Source organism: Panthera tigris, chromosome F2 (genome assembly GCF_018350195.1).
Source record: "Panthera tigris isolate Pti1 chromosome F2, P.tigris_Pti1_mat1.1, whole genome shotgun sequence".
NCBI lineage: Eukaryota > Metazoa > Chordata > Mammalia > Carnivora > Felidae > Panthera > Panthera tigris.
In genome coordinates this window covers 42,727,031-42,751,676 of record NC_056676.1, presented here as the reverse complement: position 1 = coordinate 42,751,676, position 24,646 = coordinate 42,727,031, and the positions used below count along the sequence as shown (strand labels likewise).

General features: G+C 42.7%; 1 protein-coding gene across 3 annotated transcripts in view; it reads right to left on the bottom strand.

Moving 5' to 3' along the window:
- Positions 1-320: 320 nt before the first annotated feature.
- Positions 321-24,646, bottom strand: part of SDC2 (syndecan 2) — a 99,210-nt gene continuing 74,884 nt past the window's right edge. For all 3 annotated transcript variants that reach the window (XM_042973106.1, XM_042973107.1, XM_042973105.1), the window contains 4 exons: positions 13,338-13,449; positions 6,757-6,890; positions 2,468-2,603; positions 321-1,580 (listed from right to left, as the gene is read on the bottom strand). In XM_042973106.1, coding sequence (XP_042829040.1) covers positions 1,417-1,580; positions 2,468-2,603; positions 6,757-6,890; positions 13,338-13,449 — 546 coding nt within the window. In that variant the 3' untranslated portion in view covers positions 321-1,416. The remainder of the gene's footprint in view (positions 1,581-2,467; positions 2,604-6,756; positions 6,891-13,337; positions 13,450-24,646) is intronic.

Genomic DNA, 24,646 nt, shown 5'->3' with positions numbered 1-24,646 from the left:
AAATTATTTGCAAAAGCAGGCATCCCTCTCAACGTTGCCGTCAGCTATCCTACAAAGGCTGCCAACTTCACTATTCCTTCCCTGGCAGTCTTCCAATATCTACACCCGAACACACACAGGATACATTCAGATTTCCTCTGGCCAATTCGGAAGTGAATCTGGTAATAAACAGCCTCATCGATGAGCTCTTTGGTTTTGATTTACAGACACTCTATGGAACACTCAGAAATCAAACCCACATCATCCTTGAGAGCAGATGGTCATTTGCAAAGGGTAGATGTACATTTGATCGAAAATGTACAAAATTTATAACAGTGACATTTTCAATATTAGGCCACATGATTTATTCAGTAGTTTTTATGTTCCCAAATTACAATTGATGTCTATTCGTAAGACTACAAAAGTTACCATTAGAATTGTCTGTGCTTATAAAATACCAACTTTTTTTTAAACTGTTATATATACTCATTAACACCAGTCTGCAACGAGTTACATAGAATCATAGGCACTTCAAAGGCTTAAAAAGACGTTTACAACTTAAATGCATTTTTAAGAACAAAAACTGATTTTTCCTTAAACCCCTACTCGTACCTTCAAATTGCAAGAAATTAACAAATACAGTGGCCAAAGGAATCTGCAGCAACTTCTCAAAATACTGTTAGCATCTTTGGGTTTGCTGAGGCTCGTCAGTAACTCACATCAAATCCTCCCAAAAGAAGATCTGATTAGATAGCTATGACTGAACAGTTTTGTGGTAATAATCCAATTTTACACATTAATTTGCTGTTGCAAATCTGCCTGAAGCTACAGGTAATGAAAAACAAAGCAAGTGTAAAATGGATAGTCTGACACTTAAAAATTTATACAAAGTGGAGGTTAAAGTTTACATATCTGAAAATCACATATACACTAAATTACCATTATCTGAATTATCCAAAGACAAATTGCACCGTAACAGCTACAAAAGGCATAGAGTTTTGTTTTGTTTTCAAGGGACAAGAGGGAAAGTGCAGAGGAGAGGGGAACAGATAAATTAACAAAGTAAGACCACTTGGTAAGGTCAATCAGAGACACGCGGACACAAATTAAACAGCTTTCATCTTCGAACCGTAGGATAAAAACGATCATTTTGTATTTGCGCATAAAAGTTTAAACCGATTCCATGAACATAGAGGGTTTTCATAACATAATATTTTGCCACTGCTATTCACAGAACACTGCAGATGTTAAGTTTTAATTTTATGTTGTTCTAAAGAAATACATGAAAAGTTTTAAATACAATGGGATTTTATCATTAAAGTGCCAGAATGGCTCTTTAATGAGAAAAACAAAAAACAAAGATCTTCATTATTCTATGCAAAAGCTTTATTTTTAAAAGTTCAGTGATCTCATAAATAGAGACACTAAGTGGGAGTTTCACGCGTAAAACTCCTTAGTAGGTGCCTTCTGATAAGCAGCACTGGATGGTTTACGTTCTCCAAGGTCGTAACTTCCTTCATCCTTCTTCCTCATGCGATACACCAACAGCAGGATAAGGAAAATTGCAAAGAGAAAGCCAATAACTCCGCCAGCAATGACAGCTGAAACACGCCAAAAAGGAAGATTACTTTTAGGACGGATTCAAAGGTTGCAGAAATTAACTCTTTCAGGCCCAATCTGTTTACACTTTTATAAAAGGCTCCATTTGAAAAACCCCAAAACATTTAGAAACGACATTCAATGAAACAACCGGGTCATTACACCAATCTGACATTCCCAAGGAAGGTACAATACTTTCTTTGATTAGTATTAATATCATCCAAAAGCCTCAGCAGGAAAAAATCTGGCTGGGGCCTCAAATGACTCCATACTCTAAAATTCCTTAGTGTTCTCAGTACTCACATTTCATAGTCTAATCTTCTAATTGCTTTTTCACCGAAGACATATAACAGGATATAACTGACTTAAGTTTTGGAAGGGTAAATATGAAAAAAAGCGAGCAAATTTCCTTTCTAGTCTTGGCTTTGGGACTACCCTTTCGAGGACTAAGTGTTCTTAAATCTTGCAAATCTTCCCCTTTAAAATCAAATAATACTTCCATCAGGTAAGCTCTGATTCGAGATAGCATTCTTGATGCCTTGGGCATTATCTGTGTCAACTGCCCTCCCCATAAAGAACTTTTCCTTCTCTTGAATTTATTTTGGCATCAGGATGACTTGGAGCAGGACTGATAGAGCTGCAATCCCACCATCTCCCACACCCGGTTGTTCTGGACCAATTCAGTTCTGAACTTTCCTCTTCTTGCATCAGGCGGTAGGATGAAGGAGCTGACAGAAAATAAAGACAACATTTGCCTAACTCCTGTCCCTTAAGACTGCTCTCAGCAGGAAGGTGACATTCAGCAAGCTTGGCCTACACCTCTGAATATCACTTAGCCAAACAGGCCTATTTAAGGACCTTCCCACCAGGCCCCCACTGGGTTACTCACCTGCCAGGACTTCTGTTCGTTTAAACAGATTGTCTGAGTGTTTCTCAGTATACACATTTGTATCGTCTTCAGCTGGGTCCATCTTCCTTTCTGAGTCAGACAGGTGAACTTTTTCCTTATCAATTTCTTCAGGTGACTGATATTGGAAAAAGGAAAAGATTAAAAAAAAATCTGTATAATGTGCTGGAAAGAAGATACAATAGATATATTCCAAGGTTTGAAAAAAAAATGTGGGAAATAATTGGAATAAACACCAATGGGCAAGTTTTATGATGGACCCACGCTGTTCATGGTTTCATATAACACCCATCACAGGTATAGGCAAAGACACTCACTCATAAGATCTGTTTTCTTACCACTCTTCAGGCTACAAGTCTCTCTCGCTACACCAACCCAAGAGCATGGCCCCAGGCCTCCTTATTCCTTCATCTCTTTGCCACATGGGGCTCTGTGATGACAGCTTCCTCCCAGGCTTTCTCTCCAGGTGTTCTCCAAGGCTCTCCCTGCTACCACTCTGCAGACTAGCTCCCCAGGCTTACTCCGTAATGCTCCCCTCTACTTATTCACTCTTACACTTTCAGCAAACCCTGAACTAGAACTTCAGGAGTCTGGGTTCTATAAGCAGCTCCCGTGTGATCCACACCAAGTCATACCACTTTCTCGCACCTTGGTGTCCGTGGCCGTTCAGTGACGTGCACTCCCAGCTTCTTGGGTATCCCACAATTCTAAAGCTCAAATCCAAGATGGTAACTCTCAGAAGCTCATCTCCAGCCAGCATTAATCCCAACCCCCCAGCAGCCTGCAGGACACTAACCCCTGGCTGTAGCACTGAATAACACTGATCTTCTTTTCTATGTCTATTAATGGTACCAGCTATTCTTTTGGGGCCCCCAAAGTTATTTGAGCACATTTCAAATCCTATGTTTTGCCATGTCACAGTCCTGCCAACTTGCCTTTCACCATTCTCTCATATTAAGTATCTTCCTCGGCTCCCCATTTCCACAGCCCTGTTCAGGTGTTTATCACATCACACCCACGTTCTTGCAGCAAACTCTACCTACCAGGCTGAAGTTCTACTTGACCGACACTACTGATGAAAACACTGTCAACTGCATTGGCTATTATTATAGACAATAATCCTTATCAGCTCTACTAGTCTGCCTACAAACAGCCAAGTCCATGTTCATTAGGACTCTCAGCTATGGTCCAGTTAAGTGACTGATTGCTTTCTGAAGGCCAGAGTTCATCCAAAATGGGAGCCAGCTACTCGTCTACTCAAGTCTAAATATAAAAAGGAAAGACCTCACCTTTGTGGGATGGCTTAAGGTCACTGGTATATCCAGGAAGGACCACTAACCAGACCAGGTAGATCCATCTGAACTCCAGAGTATGTGAGGTCATGGGTCCCTGCCTCAGTGAACTGAACACTAGGCTTCCAAAGAAACTAAACTGGGGCCGCCATCTTCTTACAAGGACAGTCCATCAGTGCACAAACTTCCAGGTGTTCTGGATGGAACATTTATCCTTTAAATTGAAATGTCTTATTGTATAGAAGGAGGGGTTTGATTCAGAAGGATTATTTCTACAGGATGGAACTAATCTGAAATACCTTAACTCTTGTGGATATGTGCAAAATGAAATTACAAAAAGGCAACACAGATGATTAAATGAAGTCAAAGATCTGTTGCATCCACGTCTGGTTGTTGGGATGCCTTGGAAATGTATCCGAAGTAAAAGATGATGAGTAATGCTCTGCTTCAACAAACACCTGGGTTCTTTTCATTGCTGTCACATACATTTACAACAAACCAGATAGGATATCTGTAACAGTGACGCTGATGCCACTGTCAGACCCATTCAAAAGTTGACATTAATGGTATCCTAGAGGCAATGCTTAACTAAGCCGTACCATGGAACTATAAGAAAATTAAATCATTAATTATCAATAGTATCATTATCAGTACCTAGGATGAGGAGTAGCATGCCATAAATCTCTCATGAAGCAATGAATAATCACTCCATTGAACATAAATGATACTAGGAATATACATATATTAAAATGTTTGGAGATTCTTAATTTCTGAGCTCATCTGCCAAACATCTATCTATCTTCTTTATCTAGACCTGACACAATTAATTCCTTAAGGCCAATTTTTAAAAATTGAAATCAATTTTAAATTCGTTCTTGTCAACTGACCAGAACTCGATTGTCACATTAGATTTTGTTTAGGGTACAATTTTTATCACTGAAAGCCAAAACTGGGTTTCTTGCCTCAAGCTAGTGGGTCCTAATGGTCACAAGAGATTCAGCCATGACAAGCGGTCAAATAAAACCGCGGAACGCCAAATGCATCTTTCAACAGTCACACTGGAGAACTGTGCCACCCACACTGAGGGCCCCCTCCCCATCCTCCCATCAATGGCAACAGTTACCCTGCATTCCTCCCCTTCTTCCTTCTTCTCTCATTCGTTCAACTCCATGCACTGACAGAGCAGCTCCCGCACATGGAGCCAGCACACACTAGTATGTCTGCCCGTGTTCAGGGACCTTCTTTTTTCCTCTCGCCTGGCCTGTGAAGTCAGTCTGCTACTGACAGTATTTGGTTCTTCTTAATCCTACAGAGCATCCTCCAGTGTGAGGAGGGTTGGCCACGGCCCCTCCACATCTGCAGAAACGCATCCAGCTCTGTCACTCACTGTCCTATTCCCATGCAGCAGGGACACAGAGGGAGGGACATGAAAGTGTGGGAAGCTGTCATGCGTTCCTGCCTGTAGAGGGGCACTTCTTACTCCAGACGAGACGTGTCACTACCTTCAGGGGACAGCCCTCTACATCTTGTCTCCTACTAAAGCTTGGCAGCAGCTCGTTTCTGACCAACAGATGGAGGAGCTCTCAAAGGGGACACTTGTGTTTCTAAGTTTTCATAAGCAGTCTGCGAGCCCTGGGCCATCTACAAAGCCTCCTACTGCAGTTATAAGGCTTATCTGGTGATTGCTCTAACCAAATTCAGTCAAGGCTTACAGAATGCTTCCTGGGTCTCAGGGGCCATACTATAGGCACCCACCCACATTTAATCTTCTCACGGACCCATGAGGAATGGCTCAGAGAAGGTAAGAAATTTGACCAGATCCAGGATTTAAAGCCTAGGCCTTCTTCAGACTTTCATATGCATTTTCCAACTTAAATAGCTTACCCACTAGTAGGTGGTCGGCTAATTACAATATAATGATAATAAGGCCAAAATCACCAGTCTCATAGTTTTCAACAACTAGTACTTTGGCTCTAAATCCAAAGACCTTATTTCTTAATAACTCAGCCCTCAAAATGAATATATTGAGATGCAACCACGTTCATCATCCCTGAAAGAGGTCAAGTCTGTATTCTGCCGATGACAGGCCTGAGGAGACTTTAAGAAGTAACTGAATGAGACAGCAACCTGGAGTTTCCTTATTCCAGAACCTGTTTCATCATGTGTAAAGTTCACAATGGTTTTAACTCAGAAAAAAATTCTTTATGAACTGAAAACAAATTTTCTTAGCTTAAGCCCAAATAAACAGAAAAAATTTTGTTTCTTAACTGGGTTTTGAGACCCTTAGCACCCTATAAAAAATATCCATATATAAGCTAGGCCGGGGTGATAAAAGTAGTAGGTAGTAGTAGGTAGCTGAGTGAGCTACTGAGCTATGAAGAGACGCGGAGGAACCTTAAATGCATATTGCTAAGCGAAAGAAGCCTATTTCAAAAGGCTACATACTGTATGGTGATAACTCTATTACATTCTGGAAAAACCCAACCATGAAGACAGTAAAAAGATCAGTACTTTCCGGGGGGGGGGGGGGGGGGGGCAGGAGAGATAAAGAGGCAGCACAAGGTACATCTGTCAGAACCCACAGAAGGTACAACACCATGAGTGAATCCTAAGGTTAACTATGGACTCTGGGTAAAAATAATGTATCAATTAGGTTCATCAATTGTAATAAATGTACCACTCTGGGGGGTAGGTGGTGTCTGTGTGAGGGCAGGGGGCACATGGGAACTTTCCACTCAATTTTGCTATGAACCTATAACTGCTCTGAAGAAAAACGTTTATTTAAACAACAATGAAGGAGTCGGTGGGTAAACGTCAAAACGATCATAAAGAGTAAGAAAGAGCCATTTACAGCAAGATGATGAAAGACCATTTGTCCTCACATAATTTTAAGTGGGGCTTCTCAAAAGGAACATTCTGTGCAATTTTTAAACTGAAACACTTACAACAACCCGGTAATGCAATGCAAAACAAACACACCTTCGTCTGAGCAGGTATCTTGTTCTGGATCTCCCATGTCGTGGTTTCCACTTTGGGAACAGCACTAGTGAACCCTATCTTTGGAAGTGGTCGGGATGTGGTCATCTCCGGGCTCTCTACGTCCTCATCAGCTCCTGGAAAAAAACAAGCAAAGAGAAGCTGAGCACATGAATCACAACACAGATTTCTATATCATCAGATGGTACTGTTGAGGATGGACACTGACAGGGCCATGTGTTTTCAAAATACCTGTTCCTCAGGAATTTGGCATTTAAGGGATGCCAGGTGGCTCAGTCGGTTGAGCCTCTGACTCTTGATTTTGGCTCAGGTCATGATCTCATGGTCAGTGAGTTCAAGCCCCTGCATTGGGCTCCATGCTGACAGCACGGAGCCTGCTTGGGATTCTCTCTCCCTTTTTGTGCCCCTCCCCTGCTTGTGCTCTCTCTCTCCCCAAATAAACTTAAAAAACGAATTCCACACTTAACTTTCCTGCAGTTTTCACTGCGATGAATTGATTTCCAAGGGATCCATGGACAGCCTGGCATTTTTTGTAATATTATCCTGAACACTCTCAAGGCTCTCCTCTTTTACTTGAATGTTCAAACTCTTCTGTGCATGAGATTTCTTCCTTTCCTATGTTGAAACATGCTACATTTTCCATTTCATTTTATTTAAAAATTTTTTTAACATTTATTTTTGAGAGAGAGAGAGAGAAAGAGAGACAGAACACCAGCAGAGGAGGGGCAGAGAGAGAGAGGGAGACACAGAATCCGAAACAGGCCCCAGGCTCCGAGCTGTCAGCACAGAGCCTGATGCAGGGCTTGAACTCACAAACTGCGAGATCGTGACCTGAGCTGAAGTCGTACATTTAACCGACTGAGCCACCACGCAGGCACCCCTACATTCTCCATTTTAAAACACAACAAAACAACAGAGAGAGAAGACTCTCCCACAGTAGGCCCTTTATTCTCTGAGGGGAACTGCTGCTCTCTCTCTCTGCTTTTTTTACAGCCAAGACTTTTCCAGTGGTGCTGTGGGTCCTCATCAGCATCCCTGCTCACCAGCTATCTGTACCCCCTCTAGTCAGACCTTCCCTGTCATCACGCTCTCAGTGCTGCTTGTTAATCAGGTCACCAGTGTCCTCCACGCTGCCATATCCAAAGGCATCTTCCAGAGTGGTCCTCATATAATTGAGCCTCCTAGCACCACTGGACACTGGTCAGCTATCGTCTCCTTCTTGATATACTATCTTTGGGCTTCTAGGACTTGACTTCCCGGCTTTCCCCCTCACCTCTTGGGCTATTTCTAAGTCTCCTCTGCGGGCTCAGGCTTTTTTGACCTAGAGTTTAAATATCAGAGTTCCTTGAGCATCAGCCCCAGGCTGCTTCTTACTCTACACTTTCTGCCTCACCTACAGCCACGGCTTCAATTACCATCTAAATACAAACAAAACCTAAGTTTATATCATTAGCTTAACTGCTCCTCTGAAATTCAGACCTACACATCCACTGGCCTACTTGACATTTTCACTCCAGTGACTCGAAGATGCCATCCACCTCTAACGTGTTCAAAACAGAGCTCACAATCTCCCTCTGCCCCTACAGACGTGGCGGTCATCTGGTGTTAACGGGCAGCAAACAGAACCCCCCATTCCTGGAAGTCACCACTCTGCCTTCCTCTTCCTTACCCCACACTGAATCCATCCCCTAGTTTTACCAATTTTATTTTCTTAATATGTCTTCACTCTAACAGCTTTTCACAGTCCCAGGGCCACCACTCTCATCCAATGCCACCATAAACTGTCCACAAGCCACCGTACCTGCCTTCTTTCTGAGAGCCCCCTTTTCAGTCCACTGCCCACAAAGTGGCTGTCACCCCATCATCCTCCTGTTTAATATAATGCCATTATAATGGCACTCCACTGCTCAAGATGTATAGGAAATGCCTCAGCCCAGCCTTGCAGGGTCCAGCCCTGGCCCACTTTTCCAGCCTCCTTGAGCCTCATTTTCCCCTGTTGTCCCTGATCTCTTGGCAGAAGCCCTCACCTGGCTAGTTCCTAATTCACCTCCAGACATTAGCACCAAGGTCATTCCCCATGTTATCCTCCCTCTCTTCCATATTACCTCAGTGTCCTCTGTTAAATGGTTTTTAGTACCACTTTTCTTACCGTAATTGCATTTATCACAAATTTGTAATCCTGCATTTATTTACACAACTATTGATTGAAATCTCCACTAGTAGACTAGAAGCTCTGTAAGGCCAAGAATTGCAACTGTTTGCTCCCCGATTGCCTAATAGAATCCCCAACAGCCACAGGCTCCAATCCAGTATTTGTTCAATGAGTAACTAACCGCCAACTGCCTGCGACCTGGACACTATTTTTATTTTTATTTTTGCCTTTTACCAGAATAGCATTTAAGAATTTCTGACATTCAAATACAATATTCTTTTTTAAGGTGATCATCTGTCAAATGTGTAACAAACTCAAACTCAAAACTCTGCAACTCTAACCTGCTTCCTCAGACAGGAGCGAAAGACAAATACCTCTAAATTCCTCACAGGATCCTGGTAAAATGAAATAAGTAGTTCGGAAGAGGTGCTGTGTTGGAAACATGGCAAGAGGCTAGGACGCTTTTGTTTTTGTTTTTCAATTTTGCATTTTAAAATATTTTATTCTATCAACTATCTCCTTCAACTTTAGCACGTACACTCATCATACAGAGAAGAAATGGTAGAGTATATCTGAAATACATATGGGATTTGGCATTGAAAACAAACCTAGGACTGGTTCTGGCATCTTTAGCTTTGACCTTTGGCAAGGAATGCTGGCGTCAGTGTCTTCGTGTGTGAAGTGGGGACAGGAACGAACTCTCAGAGGTCTGAATGGGATATATTTTGGAAGCACCGTACATATAAAATGGTATGTAAATGTGTCATTAATAATGATGGTTCTAGAAACACACTTCTCGTTTCTAACAGCCTACCTGATTTTCTGTCAAAGTTTGACACATAATATGCTTGATTTGCTCCTACAATGAATCATTTCCTTGCAAAAAAATGTTTTTCAATGCCAAATGAAAAATTTTCCATTAACGGCTTTCAAGACCCCCCTTTGTTCACAGCAGTTACAAATATGACTCACTGAATTAGGAGAATCTGTTTTGAGAAGAGAGGAGATTGTGTAAAGTAGAAAACTCCCTCAAGCTAACACTTCTTATGTTAGAGACAGAGGAGTGAACTGCCTCGGGTGGTTCTTCTACTGTATTTATTATCTTTATTAAAGTACATTGACCCTCTTGCCCGAACCAGAGACCCGGGAGCCCCCTTGATCACATCTCTGTCATCCCTGACTTTCAAACTCTCACTGTTCTCTCTGGCCTGAGACATCCCAGCCCAGAGCCCGTTTCCACCTGGGAAACTACTGCTCACACTGTCTTTCTCAGAATCAACATCATCCCCTCTCTCCATTACAAGACCATCTGCTTTCCAGCTTTCAAAACATCATGGCTATTGTCTCCTCTACTGTTTTATGTGTCCTTGTGAGTTAGGACCAATTCCTTTATTGATGGTTTAGTTGGACATTGGATGGTATGTGTGTTCCCTTGTTTTTTGTTGTTGTTTTTTGGGGTGTTTTTGTTTTTTGAGAGAGGGAGGGAGGGAGGGAGGGAGGGAGGCAGGCACGCAGGCAGAGGGGGAGAGAGAGAATCTTAAGCAGGCTCCAACCCAGGGCTCAATCTCACCACTCTGAAATCATGACCTGAGCTGAAATCGAGAGTCAGACACTTAACTGACCGAGCTGCCCAGGTGCCCCAAGGTACGTATGTTCCATAGCACCAGAATACTATGTTTACCTCTCAAATTTTTGTTGTACAGCATTTTCCTATATTATATCACTCCTGACATGGTGTTATAATTGTTTTTTTCTCATTTTTACATTTTTCTCAGGCGCTTGGTCCCCTGAAGACAGGGACCAAGTCTTCCTCATCTGTGTCCCAAGAACAAGGCACTATGTCTGGCATACAGTGAATGCCTATGAAATATTTAAGTGAGTGGTCGGAGTGTTCATATTCATTAATGCCCATTCTTGAGTCCACACATATAGCATGGCCCCATCTCTTCATCTTTAGGCCCTTTAGGCCTCCAGCCATTTCCTCCAGTCCATTTGCTTTGCCATTAGATAGTTAAGATAGGAGTGAGGACAGAAGGAACAATGGCCAAAACCCTGGAGAGGATCCCAGTTTCCAGCTGGGATTGGGCATCAGCTAGGCAGGGTGGCCTAATTCTAGAGTGGGGTATTATGACACAAGAAGGCAGGACAACAAAAGAGCAAAAAAGAACACACTCTCAAGCCCAACTCCCCAGTCCCTACCCCAGCTCCATTACTCTGACAGTGCGATCTGAGGCAAGTTACTCAATCCTTCTGTGCCTCAGGCTTTCTCATGTGAAAAGTGGAGACAATAACAATCTGCCCTTACGTAGATGTTGTAAGTATAGGAACAGCACCTGACACACAGGAAGTGCTTTATAAATTTTGGTTACAACTTCTACCACCTTTAAGCTGCAAATCAATATACCTTTAAGCAGCATAAGGAGGTTTCCAAAGTCCAGAATGATGCACTTCTTTGCAGCAGTGATCTGCCCGGGGCTGGAGCCGAGGTGGAAGCAAGCCTTAGCTCGATCCATCTGATTAATGTATTCAGGATTTCAAATGACCCACTCCAGACCCCTTTCATCTGCAAGGGTGGCAGAGAAGCAGGACTATGTACCTGTTTTCTTTACATTAAACTTCAGCACAATCTTGGCAGAAGTCAGCAAAGTGATTGAACAATAGCTACAAATCTAACAACTCTTGGGTTCTAAGATCTGTGAAATGGGGGCAAAAAGGGGTCCATAGTTATTATTTCCTGGGATACTCTGATGATGACAGTTACAAAGCACTTTTGAGGTGCTAGAGGAAAAAAAGAGGTGCCATGAGTGAAAGATATTAATAGTGTTGTGGGCCATGGAGAACAACTCTTTCCACACTCATTCTGCATGTGTGATATATATCACTTCCCCAAGAATAACGAGGGCTATTTTTACATTCAGATTGCATTGTAAGCTCATTGTTACTAGGTCAGCCACCACCTCTCTTGTCTTTCTCAGATTTGCTTTTTTCCAACTTAAAACACTCACTCCTATATAGGTAGATCTCTACCAAAGATACAATTGATTTTAGTTTGTTCTTGGTCATTCTGAAGCCCAGGCTAATCTGATTACAGACATCCACATTCAGGGTAACTTTTGCCATCTGTTGAACCTACAGTGAAAACTCAAAACAAGAAGGGTCTTGGAGAAGACTTTTCTAGCATACTGCTGACCACAATTTCCTGACTTGATTGTTAGTTGATATATGCACAAGCTCTTCCTCCTTCCCAGCTTCTTGGAGGGGGGTGCATTCCTGGTACAGGTGAAACATTTATCACTACGGTAGATTGCAAAAATGGCCAGAATCTTTTACTACCCACCCCCCCACCCCATATCCACATCCTCTGCAATGTGACTTTGTACATCCTTTCATTAAGCGTTGGAGTCTGGCCTGGACCTATGACTTACTTTGACCAATAAAACGTGGTAGTGATGCTGTGCCAATTCTAAGCTTAGTGTGCAAGAGGCTTTGCACACTTGTACTTGCCCTCTTGGGATCTCTGCTTCCTCCTCTGAACAAATGGCTGGCCCACTGGAGGATGAGAGACTGTGTAGACCAGAGCCAAGTCTGCCCCAAAGACATGTTAGAGCCCAGTGCAGATCAGCAAAGCTGCATACCCAACCTACAGTTGGCCACTGACACATGAGGGAACCCAGTTAGCCCAGCCTAAATTGCCATCTACAGAATAATAAGCTAAATAAATGATTGTTGTTTTTAGCCACTATGCTTCGGGGTGGTTTGTTATGCAGCATTACTGAGCTACTAGATAACTGATACACCAGAGGAGTAAGGATATCACTGTATCATGATTTTATTTGGCTGCCACATTCTCCCTCCCACTTTTGAGTAAGAAGGCATAACTCTTCTTGGTCCCGCCCATAATCTATAACACAGGATTGGTAGTTTCATGAAACTAGCATTTGAGGGATTTAAGGGTAGATTCCACTTTTATCACTCTGAAAGCCTTCATAATAAAATCAAAACTAATGTTAACAGGACACTGACTACTTGCCAAGCACCAAACTCCTAGAGCTGTAGATATGTTAACCCCGTTAATCCTCACAACCTACGTGATAGAGCTATTACTACCTCCCATTTTATGAATGAGGAAATGGAGGCTCAGCTAAGTCAAATACGTTCCCAAGATCTCACAGCTTAAGTGGCAGAGAGCTAGAATATGCTGCCAGGCATTTTGACGTTTTAACCACCCTGCAACCTGCCTGCCTCCTTGAAATGAGTTCCAGTAGAATGTGTGTGTGTGTGTGTGTGTGTGTGTGTGTGTGTGTGCGCGCGCGCGCGCGCGCGCACACGTGTGCACCTATGCATGTGCATGGGTGTGGGTGCACGTGCAAGCACAAAGAATGGAGGTGGGCATGGAAGTAGCCAGCCTTACCTGAGCCTGATGCAGAAGCATAGTCATCATCATCAATAGGATACACTCCTGAAGCTTCTTCAACAGAGCTGTTGTCGAGGTACATGTCTTTATCAGATGTCGGCTCTGCTCTCTGAGAGAAGAATGAGAAGGGATTCAGGATGGTGAGAGATCAAGAAACATGCTCATTTATCTTACTTGTTCAGGTTTACACCACAGTGACTATCTCTCTCTCCTCCATTCCTCTGAACCCGCATTTCCACCCTCCCCTTCCTCAGGACATCCTGGTAAGTCACAGGCTAACCACAGGCAAAAGCCCCCCAAGGAAGCAAGCCTATGTAGCCTAAAATCCAGGAGAACCAAACAGCTCAGAGACCTAAGCACCTATCAGGGGCTTATTTCATTATATTCCACTAAAGCTGCCTGAGTTTGGTGGTCCCAGGGCTAGTTATAAGCCAGCTCAGGCATTCTCTTTGTTACAGGGTCACCAGCTCAGGCATTCTCTTTGTCACAGGGTCACTGTGAGGCTTCCTTACCGGGAAACTTACCAACCATTCAAATTATTTAAGACTTTCTTGGGGATGAATACAATAGTATTACCACACTTCTGCCAAATCATGACCCAAGGATCCATCAAGGCCCTGCAAATATTCGCAGGCTTGGCCACACTCAGACCTTTATCACTACACCCAAGAGCTTCCCAGTTGTCCAGGCAGCCCAGATCCATGCCGACGCCAGGCAGGACACCCTGTGAGCAGCAGTGCCTGTGGGGTTCATCTGACAAGGGCAAAAGCCGCCACAAGCCCGCTTCTAGGGCTCACTGGCTTAGCAGAGCCTTAATGACAAATGCAGATAAACCCACACGAGCACATTCTTTTTATATTACTGGCACTTGGAAACAGCAAATCACACACTTCATATGGAGAGGGATCGTTCGCTAAGTATACCAGCTCCCCAGCTTCTTAGCTCTTCGGTAAGAGTTTTAGTATTAAAATTCACCCTAATCTTGCCAGAAGAGTACTCGCATGAATTGGAGGCAGAGTAGACGTATAATTTTTTTTTAAATGGTTTCAGTAAACTGATATTTTACCACCAGTATCTCATGAAAACCGAGAAACAAAGCAGACTGTCAGATTCTAAACAACATTTGTGTTTAGAAACGGGCAACACTCGTTATTGTCCTATTTTTAAATATAAATTGAATGTTCCTAACAGGAATTATAAAAAAAAAAAAAAAAAAAACGTTTCCCTTACTACACTGGCTTTCATTAGATTTCCTCTTAAAATAAAACTTTGTGTTCCAGCGGTCGCCGTGACTGGAACCTTCCTAAGAGGGCAGATGGGTCCAGCCCTCCGTAACAGGACCAACTTTATTCTCTCGGGTTTCAGCGGCTGCTTCAAGAAGCTGAAGCATTTTAAACCTGAGCCCATGTTCTCCACCAGGCTTCAGTGCCAACTGATGGAAAAGTATGGGAACTCGTTTTGTGTGAGCCACAACACCGGCACATCGAGAACTAAAACCTTAGGGACTGGTTTTCCAGTGGGTTGGCTTGTAGGCATCGAGTGACCACCCTGAGCCAAGAGCGTGCTGGAATTTTTCTGGTAGAATGGTCAGAGCTGAACTCTGCAATCTGAGGCCATCCTGCATCCTACTGGCTTCCAAGGCCATCATCACCCTTCCAGGCAGTCATTCCCAAAGCTTGTGAAGCGTGTCAGGAGGCCCACATTCCTCAGCTCTACAATCCACCCAACTGACCCCTATCAGACTCTCGGCGGCTTTGAGGCAAGGGCAGTGCCACGCTCCTCTTTAATCCACCCCGGCTCCCTGCAATCACAGCTCCTGGCATACACTAGGTGCTCAGCAAATGTTGCTTAGGCTGTTTGTGCTCACACCGAAGAACAGTTTTCAGTCCTGCTTATGTTAAACTCTGTCCTGTGAACATCGTCTGGAGGACCCTCTCATTCTTTCTCTCAAATCCTGTCTATGAAAAAGGTTCTGACTTCCCCGTCCCTGTACGGCATCTAGCTAGAAGCTGCTAGAGGATTTTATAGGGTATGAACAGTTTAAGCCCTAAACTCTTACTGCCATTTCTCACTGTTTCATGTACACTTTCTCTTGTGCCTCAGCTGGGTCCAACTTGCTGAAGGCAGGTCTTCAATGACCCAGCATGCTCCCTGCCTCTCTCAAAGTACATGGGCACTCAATAAATATTTGTCCATTGAGATTACCTAAAACAAATTGGCCTTTGACTCAGGTTTCAGAGTTTACACATGTCACAAGACCTCCAGGATTCCTAAGGTTAAAAATCTCTCGATTCTAAGCCTGGGCGATCATCTGCCCCCAAACTTCCCATACATGTTGCACTGCATCTACTTAAGTAGCCCAGAGTCTAAAAAGTAAGTAAAAGTATCTTTTCACATCTTAGAGACCTGTCTTTTGTTCATATTGATTTCATTTTCCTCTTGGCTCTGTCAAAGAAGTTTGATGGGGCATGGGTCACACTAAGATATTTAACCCCTATGGGTAAACTGCGTTTCTATTCATTAGGTGCGTGCGGTGGCTGTCCGGACTAATACATCTGTCACAACGAACAGACAGTTGGGCCAAAAACGTCTCCAGGGGATTCTGGCCACCTCACAGTTCAGCCACACTGGGTACCCTGACGAGCAACAGACTTCCCCAGGACAACCCTTACGAGGAAGTTGTCAGGCCCGAGTCGCCACAGGACTTGGGGTAGAAGTCTGGGCGCATTTGGAGAAGCTGGCTTGCCTTCAGCCAATCGGGGTCTGTGGGGCTCCAGCATGGTCGTGGGGCCAATGGGATGTTTAATGTGCTCGAGGGCAGCTACGTGTATGTTCTCCTCCATCCTCCAGTGTGGTGCCCGTAATTATGACAACAAACTAAAAGTTATCACCTGCTCTGATGTCAGGGGCGCCAAGCGCATAGGAGGAATTACCAAAATCCTTCCACAAAGTCCACTGAACAATAAGCAGGGCCCTTTTCACACTGCAGCAGATGATGCTCAAAGAATACCTCCACTGTCTTTCCTTTAAATAAAAAACACCTTCCCAAACATGACAAATGTCTTTTGTGAAGACTCCACACTGCAGAAGACTTCCGCAGTCAACATGCCTGGGGAGAGAAATGGATTATGCACCACCACTCCCCTGGGGCAAGAAGATGTGCATCTCTCGAAAGCCAGGGAAAGGGGTCACGTGACTCAAGAGGACTTCTTTTTACACCTAGCCAAATGTGGTCCGCCTCACTAAGCAGAAAACCCCAGGACATACTCTGAATACTTTCTTGCTCAACGAGACAGAGCCACTGGACAAAAGGAATGGGGAGAGAATGTACGTAGACACAGCCCGGCAGCTCGGAGCAGCCGGCCAACTGGAGGATTTCATAACGAGGCTGTTTAATTTGGGACTGACCATTTCTGTGAGGCTGTGCCAATGATGTTGGCTAAGAGGGCTCAGAGTACGAGCTGCAAGAAAAATAGAGCTGGTCTTTCAGACCTTTTCCCCCTCGGCTGATGCAAGATGTGAACACAGGAGAGCAAAGGGAAGTTGTGGAAAGCCGCCTGGTATACTGACGGGGGGGCGGGGAGTCTACTGCAAACCGAGATAGAGGTTGATACTTTACGCCACCTTCAGCCACCGAACCTGGAGCACCGAACTGCCTGCGGAGAGGAGGCAGTTCTTCCCAGAGGAGAATGCGCATCGGACTCCGTTTTGTATCCCCAAAATGCCTCAGGGAAGGCAAGATACATACCTGCCTCCACCCTAACTCCATCCCTCCCCTGGCCCCCACAACACAGCAACCTCATCATACCAGGCCTGGACCATTAACTACTAAGGCCTCCTTACTTGGTCACTGCTTATGTCTTTGTGTTTGGATCCATTCTCTGCAGAGGGACCACCCTTAAATGTGACTGTGTCACTCCCAGCTGAAAACCTTTTATTGGCTCCCTGTCACCTACAGGATGAAATAAAAACTCCTTAGCCTTGAAAGAAGTGCTTTCACCACATGGCCTCACCTGCACTTCAGTATCAGCTGCTGCCACTTCCTCTACCCAACCCCAGGCTCCACGACATACTCAAGAGACGCGGTCACACCGATTTCCTTTAGGTAACGCCTCTAAGAGGAAATAAACTCCTTTCAGGATGGCAAATCGAGGAAAGCAATGGTGACCTAGGTCTTACATGCCTGAGGATGATGAAAACCAGTATTTTGAGAACACGATTCAGCCCAAACTTGTAACTGTATCTAGAATATAAATGAACAGAGAAATGTTAATTCAACACATAAAAGACCATCCAGTGGACCAGTCTTGGTTTTAGTAATATCACCAACCTGTCTACTTTCTCAGCAAAGAAAATTTGTGACATAGCAACTGAACAAATCTACGCACTGGATTTTCTCACGTAGATAAAGCCTACTTTGAACAAATACTACGTTTCAAACTGCCAGTGTGGAAATCAGTTATTTAGAAATCTGAGGTCTTCCTTGAAAGATACACTGCCTTATCTACTAGATGAATGTTCTCTAAGTACCTTAAACTAGTGCAAGCGATAAACAGGGGTCAAGATAATTAGAGCTCAAAGCAGCAGGTGTTAAATTCACTTTACGGTTTAAACTTAGGTTAATACCAAAGTCAGAAAGTAGAAAACCTGACTATTCATGGATACCAAACATCCCAGAACTGACCTTCAGAAAAGTAGCCTTCGGATATAAAAATAAAATATTCATGTGGCCTAATATTACATTCTGTATCATACCATAGAAAACAAACACTTAGATGATACTCTTAGTTTTAGGATAAGGGCACATTTGTCCCAATTTAGACTCAAATGTATATTAATTTTTATGGTGACTATAAAGTGCCAAACTGGCTGTTAACTTTAGCTTATCTTTCCAGAGATGACTCAATAAACTATTTTATTAATAGCTAACAAACACCGTAAATGAAATCATAATTAAAATTTTCTCCCATACAGTCACTCAGAGATGGTATACTTGTCCTTAAGGTGAACTTGCCAATTCTGGCTTAGGTAAAGCCCAAAGGGACATTAATCTTAGAGCATGACTGGACACTATAGGCATCAAGATCATCTATTTGCTTCAAAAGTGAAGAAACAGAGTACCACAGTGGCAAAGTAGCTGAAAATCGTTCAGTCTAGTTGGTGGCCAAAGATAAATCCAAGACTTCAGACACCTAATTCTAGGTTCTTTCTATTACACTGTAATTCCCCAGAACATGAAGATATCAGACCCATTCAGCCTGGAGTTCAAAAGGATTAGCTGTAGGTGACTGTTATGTGTTTATTATGTGCCAGGCATTTTGTGCTAAGTTTTTTTTATAAGCATTGGCACATTTAATCATCTCAACAATCTCCACTGCAGACCAAGGACCCGAGGCTTGCCCAAAGACCTACAGCTCAGAGGTGGGGAGCAGGCTTCATATCCAAGTCTGGACTTCAAATTGTATGCTGAGAGTGCTGGCCATGCTGTGCCTAACGTCTCACCTGCTTTTCTTGTGATTCACACCTAATCATAATAAAGGTCACGAGAAGAACTCCAATAGAGTCACGTTGAACCCTGCTTGATCCGGCACTTACAAACCTTAGCCATGGAAATCCTCCCTCCAGGGTATCTATTTAACATCTTTCAGAACTAGTATTCTTGGCATCATAGATAGGGAGAAAATTCTATGTTAAGAGTTAGAGTTCGAGCTTAACAGTTTCTTCTCTGCCTAATGTCCTGTAAGTTTCCCATATGAAGGATCCCTGGAGTCGTGACCATCAATTGCCATTCATTTTCAGTAATACCTTCATCTTCCTCAAGTGTCCCATCCAAACCAAAGATGTAATAGAAGGAAAGAGCCCTATGTTTATTGTTGGGAAAAGATACTGCTGTCCTTGAGTATGTGACATTTGCTTGTTACATAAGCTTACAAGCAAATACTGTTGTATTTACAAGCACTTATTTTAAGGGTTTGTTTACAGACAACTAACTACCTGGTACCCAATCATGTCCCGTGCTTACTCTACAATCCTGTATATAATTCATACAAAAGCCAAGGTTAAAGGTGAGGACACACATGAAAGAAAATTCGTAAATCCCCTACTTAAGAAATCCTTAAGAAAGGTCTTTAGTTTAGAACTGCTTCAAACACCTATACTAGTCCTTAATTACTTACCCAGAAAGCTAATGCCTTTTACTTTAAGAAAAACCTTAGGGTACCTTCCATAAAGTGAGGAATGGATTCACAGACATACCTCAGAAATATTGTAGGTCCGGTTCCAGACCACCGCAATAAAGCAAATATCACAATAAAGAGAGTCAAATGAATTTTTTGGTTTCCCAGCGCATATAAAAGGTTTACACTAGAGTCTAGTAAGTGTGCAGTAACATTATGTCTAAAACAATGTACATATCTTAATTACAAAGTACTTGATTGCTAAAAAATGCTAACCATCATCTGAGCTTTCAATGAATTCTAATCACTGATCACAGATCACCATAATAATAATGAAAAGTGTGAAATATTGTAAGAATTACCAAAATGTGACAGGGACAAAAAGTGAGCAAATGCTGTTAGAAAAGTGGTGATGATAAATTTGCTCAATGCAGAGGTGCCACAAACTTCGATTCATAAAAAAACAAAAACAAAAAACCCCGTAATACCTGCAAAGCATAATAAAACAAGGTATGCCTATAAATTATTTACTTGTGCCTATTAGGAAAATAAACCCAAATTCTGAAAATCATTAGCTTTTATGAAGGAAGAATCACATGAAGGTATGAAGTGTGAGGCAGGATGTTGCTCATAAAAATGGCAAATTTAAAACAAATTAACGTAAAATCATAGACAACTATGGAGAAATCCAACTTGTTCCATGAACCTTCTGAAACAAACCAAGCCATAGCATATGACAGAATTCCTACGGTATCTATTTACAGTTCTTCAAGTTCCAACCACTCATTTGGAATTACCACTCTGGTTGGGATTTTCCTGTTGGATGCCTCACAGAGTGGGAATCTGATCTCACTCCTTAGAACGTACATTCCTTGAAGCCGTCTGAGAATCGGGACCCGGTCTGCTGTTTTCTGCATCCTCTACCAGACCTATCATTGTGCTCCAAGAGACAACACGTGATAAAGGCTCAACAGAGGAAGATGTCACATTTTTCAGAAAGGCTGAACCCAAGCTTACAGCCACTTGGGGAAAGGAAATAACCATGCTTTTTAATGACATTACCTGGTTACCTCACATCTGGGAAAACTAGATCAACATTCTCTTACCTGGTTTCTTTAAAAATGGCAATCTGCACTTCTGCCTTATACTGTGAGAAAAGCCATAAAGGTTAGTATGACCTTAGAAGAAACCACCAACTCATTAGGGATGCCTCCAATGAGCCAGAGACAGTGTTGATCTGTGGAGAACATTTAAAATGGCTGAAGAGCATTTAAAAAGTAACACTGAGTGGGGCACCTGGGTGGCTCAGTTGGTTAAGCTCCAACTTCGGCTCAGGTCACAATCTCACAGTTTGTGGGTTCAAACCCCACTTCGGGTTCTGTGCTGACAGCTTGGAGCCTGCTTCAGATTCTGAGTCTCCCTCTCTCTCTCTGCCCCTCCCCCGCTCATGCTGTCTCTCTCTCTCAAAAATAAACATTAAAAAAAAATGTTTTTACAGTAACACTGAGTTCGTGTACTTAATGGTAGAAATTTTCTTCTTAAAAAAAAAACAAACTGAAAGTGGTTCAAAGCAGTTAGATTTTCTAGCTTTTGAATTCTGAAACACTGGAATTACAAAAATTCAATCAATATGTCTTTAAAAAATACTCTTCCTGCAATTGGTTTTTTGCTAATGCTAAACAAAAACCAGTCCTCCTCTTAGGCAACAAGGAAGTGAAGGGGGGCACGGCAGAGGAGGGGAGGGAAGTCGGACACACCGACAATTTTTTTTTTTAAGTTTTTATTTTAATTTACACACCAACAATTCTTCCTTCTGTTTGTGGTAAAGGGTTCATATTCCTAATCCAGAGAGAGAAGGGAAGAAGCTTTGTCCTGAATTAAATCTGTTGGCAACAAAAATAGGGCTCTACGAAGCAATGTATATTAAAGCAATGCTGGGATTTTGAGTGGGATTATGTTGAATATGCATGATACACAAAAGGAAAATGTTCATTACTTACAGATGTGTTCCAAGTTGTACTTTCTTCCTTTTTTGGAATATCAAACAGAGGAAAGCAAGAGGTTTGTAGCCATGTTATTATAAGCATTGCTGCCTCTCCCCCTCTAAACTAGAATATTCCAGTATTTATTTTGTTATCCATATGACCACAGTTTAGACTAGAGTAAAAATAGAAGCCGTGTGATCCTAACCTGAAAAGTCCCAACTGCTGGAGAGGGTCAGTATTAATATATTCTAACTGAAATAACGAGATTCTGTTTCCTGGTGGAGTTTGGCAAGAGACGGGGAAAAAAAGATTTGGAATTTATTTCTTACTCAGAAGTGTTTTGTAAAAACTACCATAACGAAACAGACTCCCAGTCAAGCACAAGAAGCCAACAGGCTCTGGTTTAGATTTAATAATTCACTCTAAGGGTTTTCAACTGTTACAATTTTAGGTCCCAAGGCACAAACACATATATTCTCCACCCTACACGGGGGCTGACAGAATGCCACAGGAAGCCTATGGGACAGGAAATTGGGAAAGACCTTTTGTCCAGAGGGTAGGCCACACCCTCCCAGGCTCCAGCTGATGCCCAGGACCAACCTGCATTGAGGCTAGCTAGCAACAGCTGATGGATGGAATTTCCAGCTCAGCCTGTACTTCAGAGGGCTCACCTAGCCCTGAGTTTGAATGTTACTAGGAATACGGGACACTTGAGTACTGGCCTGTAAAGAGACACTTTGACGATTTAAAAGATGCCAACCAACAGGGGTGTCTAGGTGGCTCAGTCGGTTGAGCGGCCAACTTTGGCTCAGGTCATGATCTCACGGTTCCATAAGTTCGAGCCCCGTGTCAGGTTCTGTGCTGACAGCTCAGAGCTTGGAGCCTGTTTTGGATTCTGGGTCTCCCTCACTCTCTGCCCCTCCCCCACTCACATTCTGTCTCCCCCCCCCCCTCAAAAATAAACATTTAAAAAATTAAAAGATGCCAACTAACAGAAATTGGCACAGGCCCTTTGGGAAGCACACAGGTAATGTGTTTTAAGAAGATAGAAAATCTTGGGGTGCCTGGATGACTCAGTTGGTTAAGCATCCAACTCTTGGGTTTGGTTCAGGTCATGACCTCATGGTTTGTGAGTTCGAGCCCCATATTCGGGCTCTCTGCTGTCAGCGCAGAACCTGCTTGGGTTCCTCTGTCCTCTTCTCACTTTGCCCCTCGATTGTGCGTGTGTGCGTGCACACACACACACACACACACACACACTCTCTCTCTCTCTCAAAAGTAAACATTAAAAAAAAGATACAAAATCTAGATATTTCTCCTCTCAGGCATTATCCTAAGGAAATATCCTAAGAAGAAAAAAAGTTAGGGTGTTTACTACTGCATTAAAGGTAAAATCACTGAGACAACCTAAAGGCCAACTGTAGCAGGGGAGCTCTGTAAATTACGTGTGCTAGATTAACTTTCTCAGCATAGCCATTAAAAATCATATACCACAGAGCAACAAAGAAAAATCTTTAGACAACACATTAAATTTCGAAAGCACATATTGTTTTAATTTTTCCTAATATTACAACTCCGTTAAAGTTTCATATCATTTGGCCAAACACTGGCAGGGGAATGAAAAATGAAGAGAGTTCATTGGTGAGAGTATGGTGGTGGCTTATGAGTGATTTCTTTCCTAAATGATATTATTGTGCATTTTTACATATATATGTATGGTGCTAAGTGCTCAGAAAGCACAAAACCAGTGAGTCACAGTCACAAATAACCAGGGGCTAGTTTCTAAACATCAATACTACAAATGAACTTCTGAAAACAAACTTATTACTTAATAGTTCACGCATTCAAACATTGACAAGTGCATATGCATGTGTGTGCATATATATCTGTATATCTATATTTAGAATCTAAAGAAAGAAACATGGAATTATATAGGTGTATAAGTGACAAGCATTAAAAAGAAAACTTCACACTTCAGAAAAGTGCCACAGAATGACACAACAGTGCTTGGTCTACACCCGATCCATTTCATCAGGGGTCACAATAGCAAAAGGTCTAGCACAATGGATATTCAATTACAAGATTCCAGGTTCTAAAGTTTCCTGGGTTTAATTACCCATCTCATTAGCTACTCTTGGCTCCTAGGTTAAAGCAAGGAAGCCACTCCATGTCAAAGTGAGGTTGCCCAGCTTCCCAGTGCACAAGCTTCCATTCCAGCTTAGGCCCTGCCTATGGAGGACAAAACCTAAACTTGGAACACTGAGCCCTGACATGCCTACGGGGCCGACAGGCCAAGTGCACCCCTGAATATTCCACATCGCTCCTGGTTTTCAGAGTCTGTTCTACCACACTTGTCTGTCTGTCTGTAAGGGAAGCCTTGCATTCTGCTTCTCCTGCTAATTCCAGAAAGCCTTTGGGTTGACACAATGATTGCCTGATCTAGGAGGACTTTTTCAATAACGACATTTGTTGCTGGTTTCTTATCTTGGAAGACTGAAAGTGTGTCCACACTTCTCTAAATAAAAGTAACAAAACAAGAAAGAAGGGGATAAATCCAAAGGCGGTAAGACCACCGATTTCACTCTAGAGCCAAGCTGTTCTGAATAGCTGGCTTTTAAGACCCAGGGCCAAGTTCAAAGCAGCAGCTGTACTGTATGCCCAAGGGATTATTCACATTCCTGATACCTGCTAGAAAAAAACACCCTGATTCTGCCCAAGACTCATAGCCCCAGGCCCCATATTTCTTTTTATTATATAAAGGAATTGTTCTTGACCAAACTTTTTAACCAAGTAGGGGGAAAAAAAAAAAAAAAGCGAGGGCCAAGCAGCTTTTAAAGAAATGGTTTCCTTGACAGAGAAACCAGGATAAGATTTAAAGATATTGGGGCGCCTGGGTGGTTCAGACAGTTAAGCGTCCGATTTCAGCTCAGGTCATGACCTTGCGGTTCGTGAGTTCAAACCCAGAGCCTGAAGCCTGCTTCAGATTCTGTGTCTCGCTCTTTCTCTGCTCCTCCGCTGCTCACTCGCTCTCTCAAAAATAAATAAATGTTAAAGTAAATTTAAAAAAAAGATTTAAGAATATCATCAGAGTCTATTATGAAATCCGTCATAGACCCTGCATGAAATTTTCCAAGAAATGGAGCCT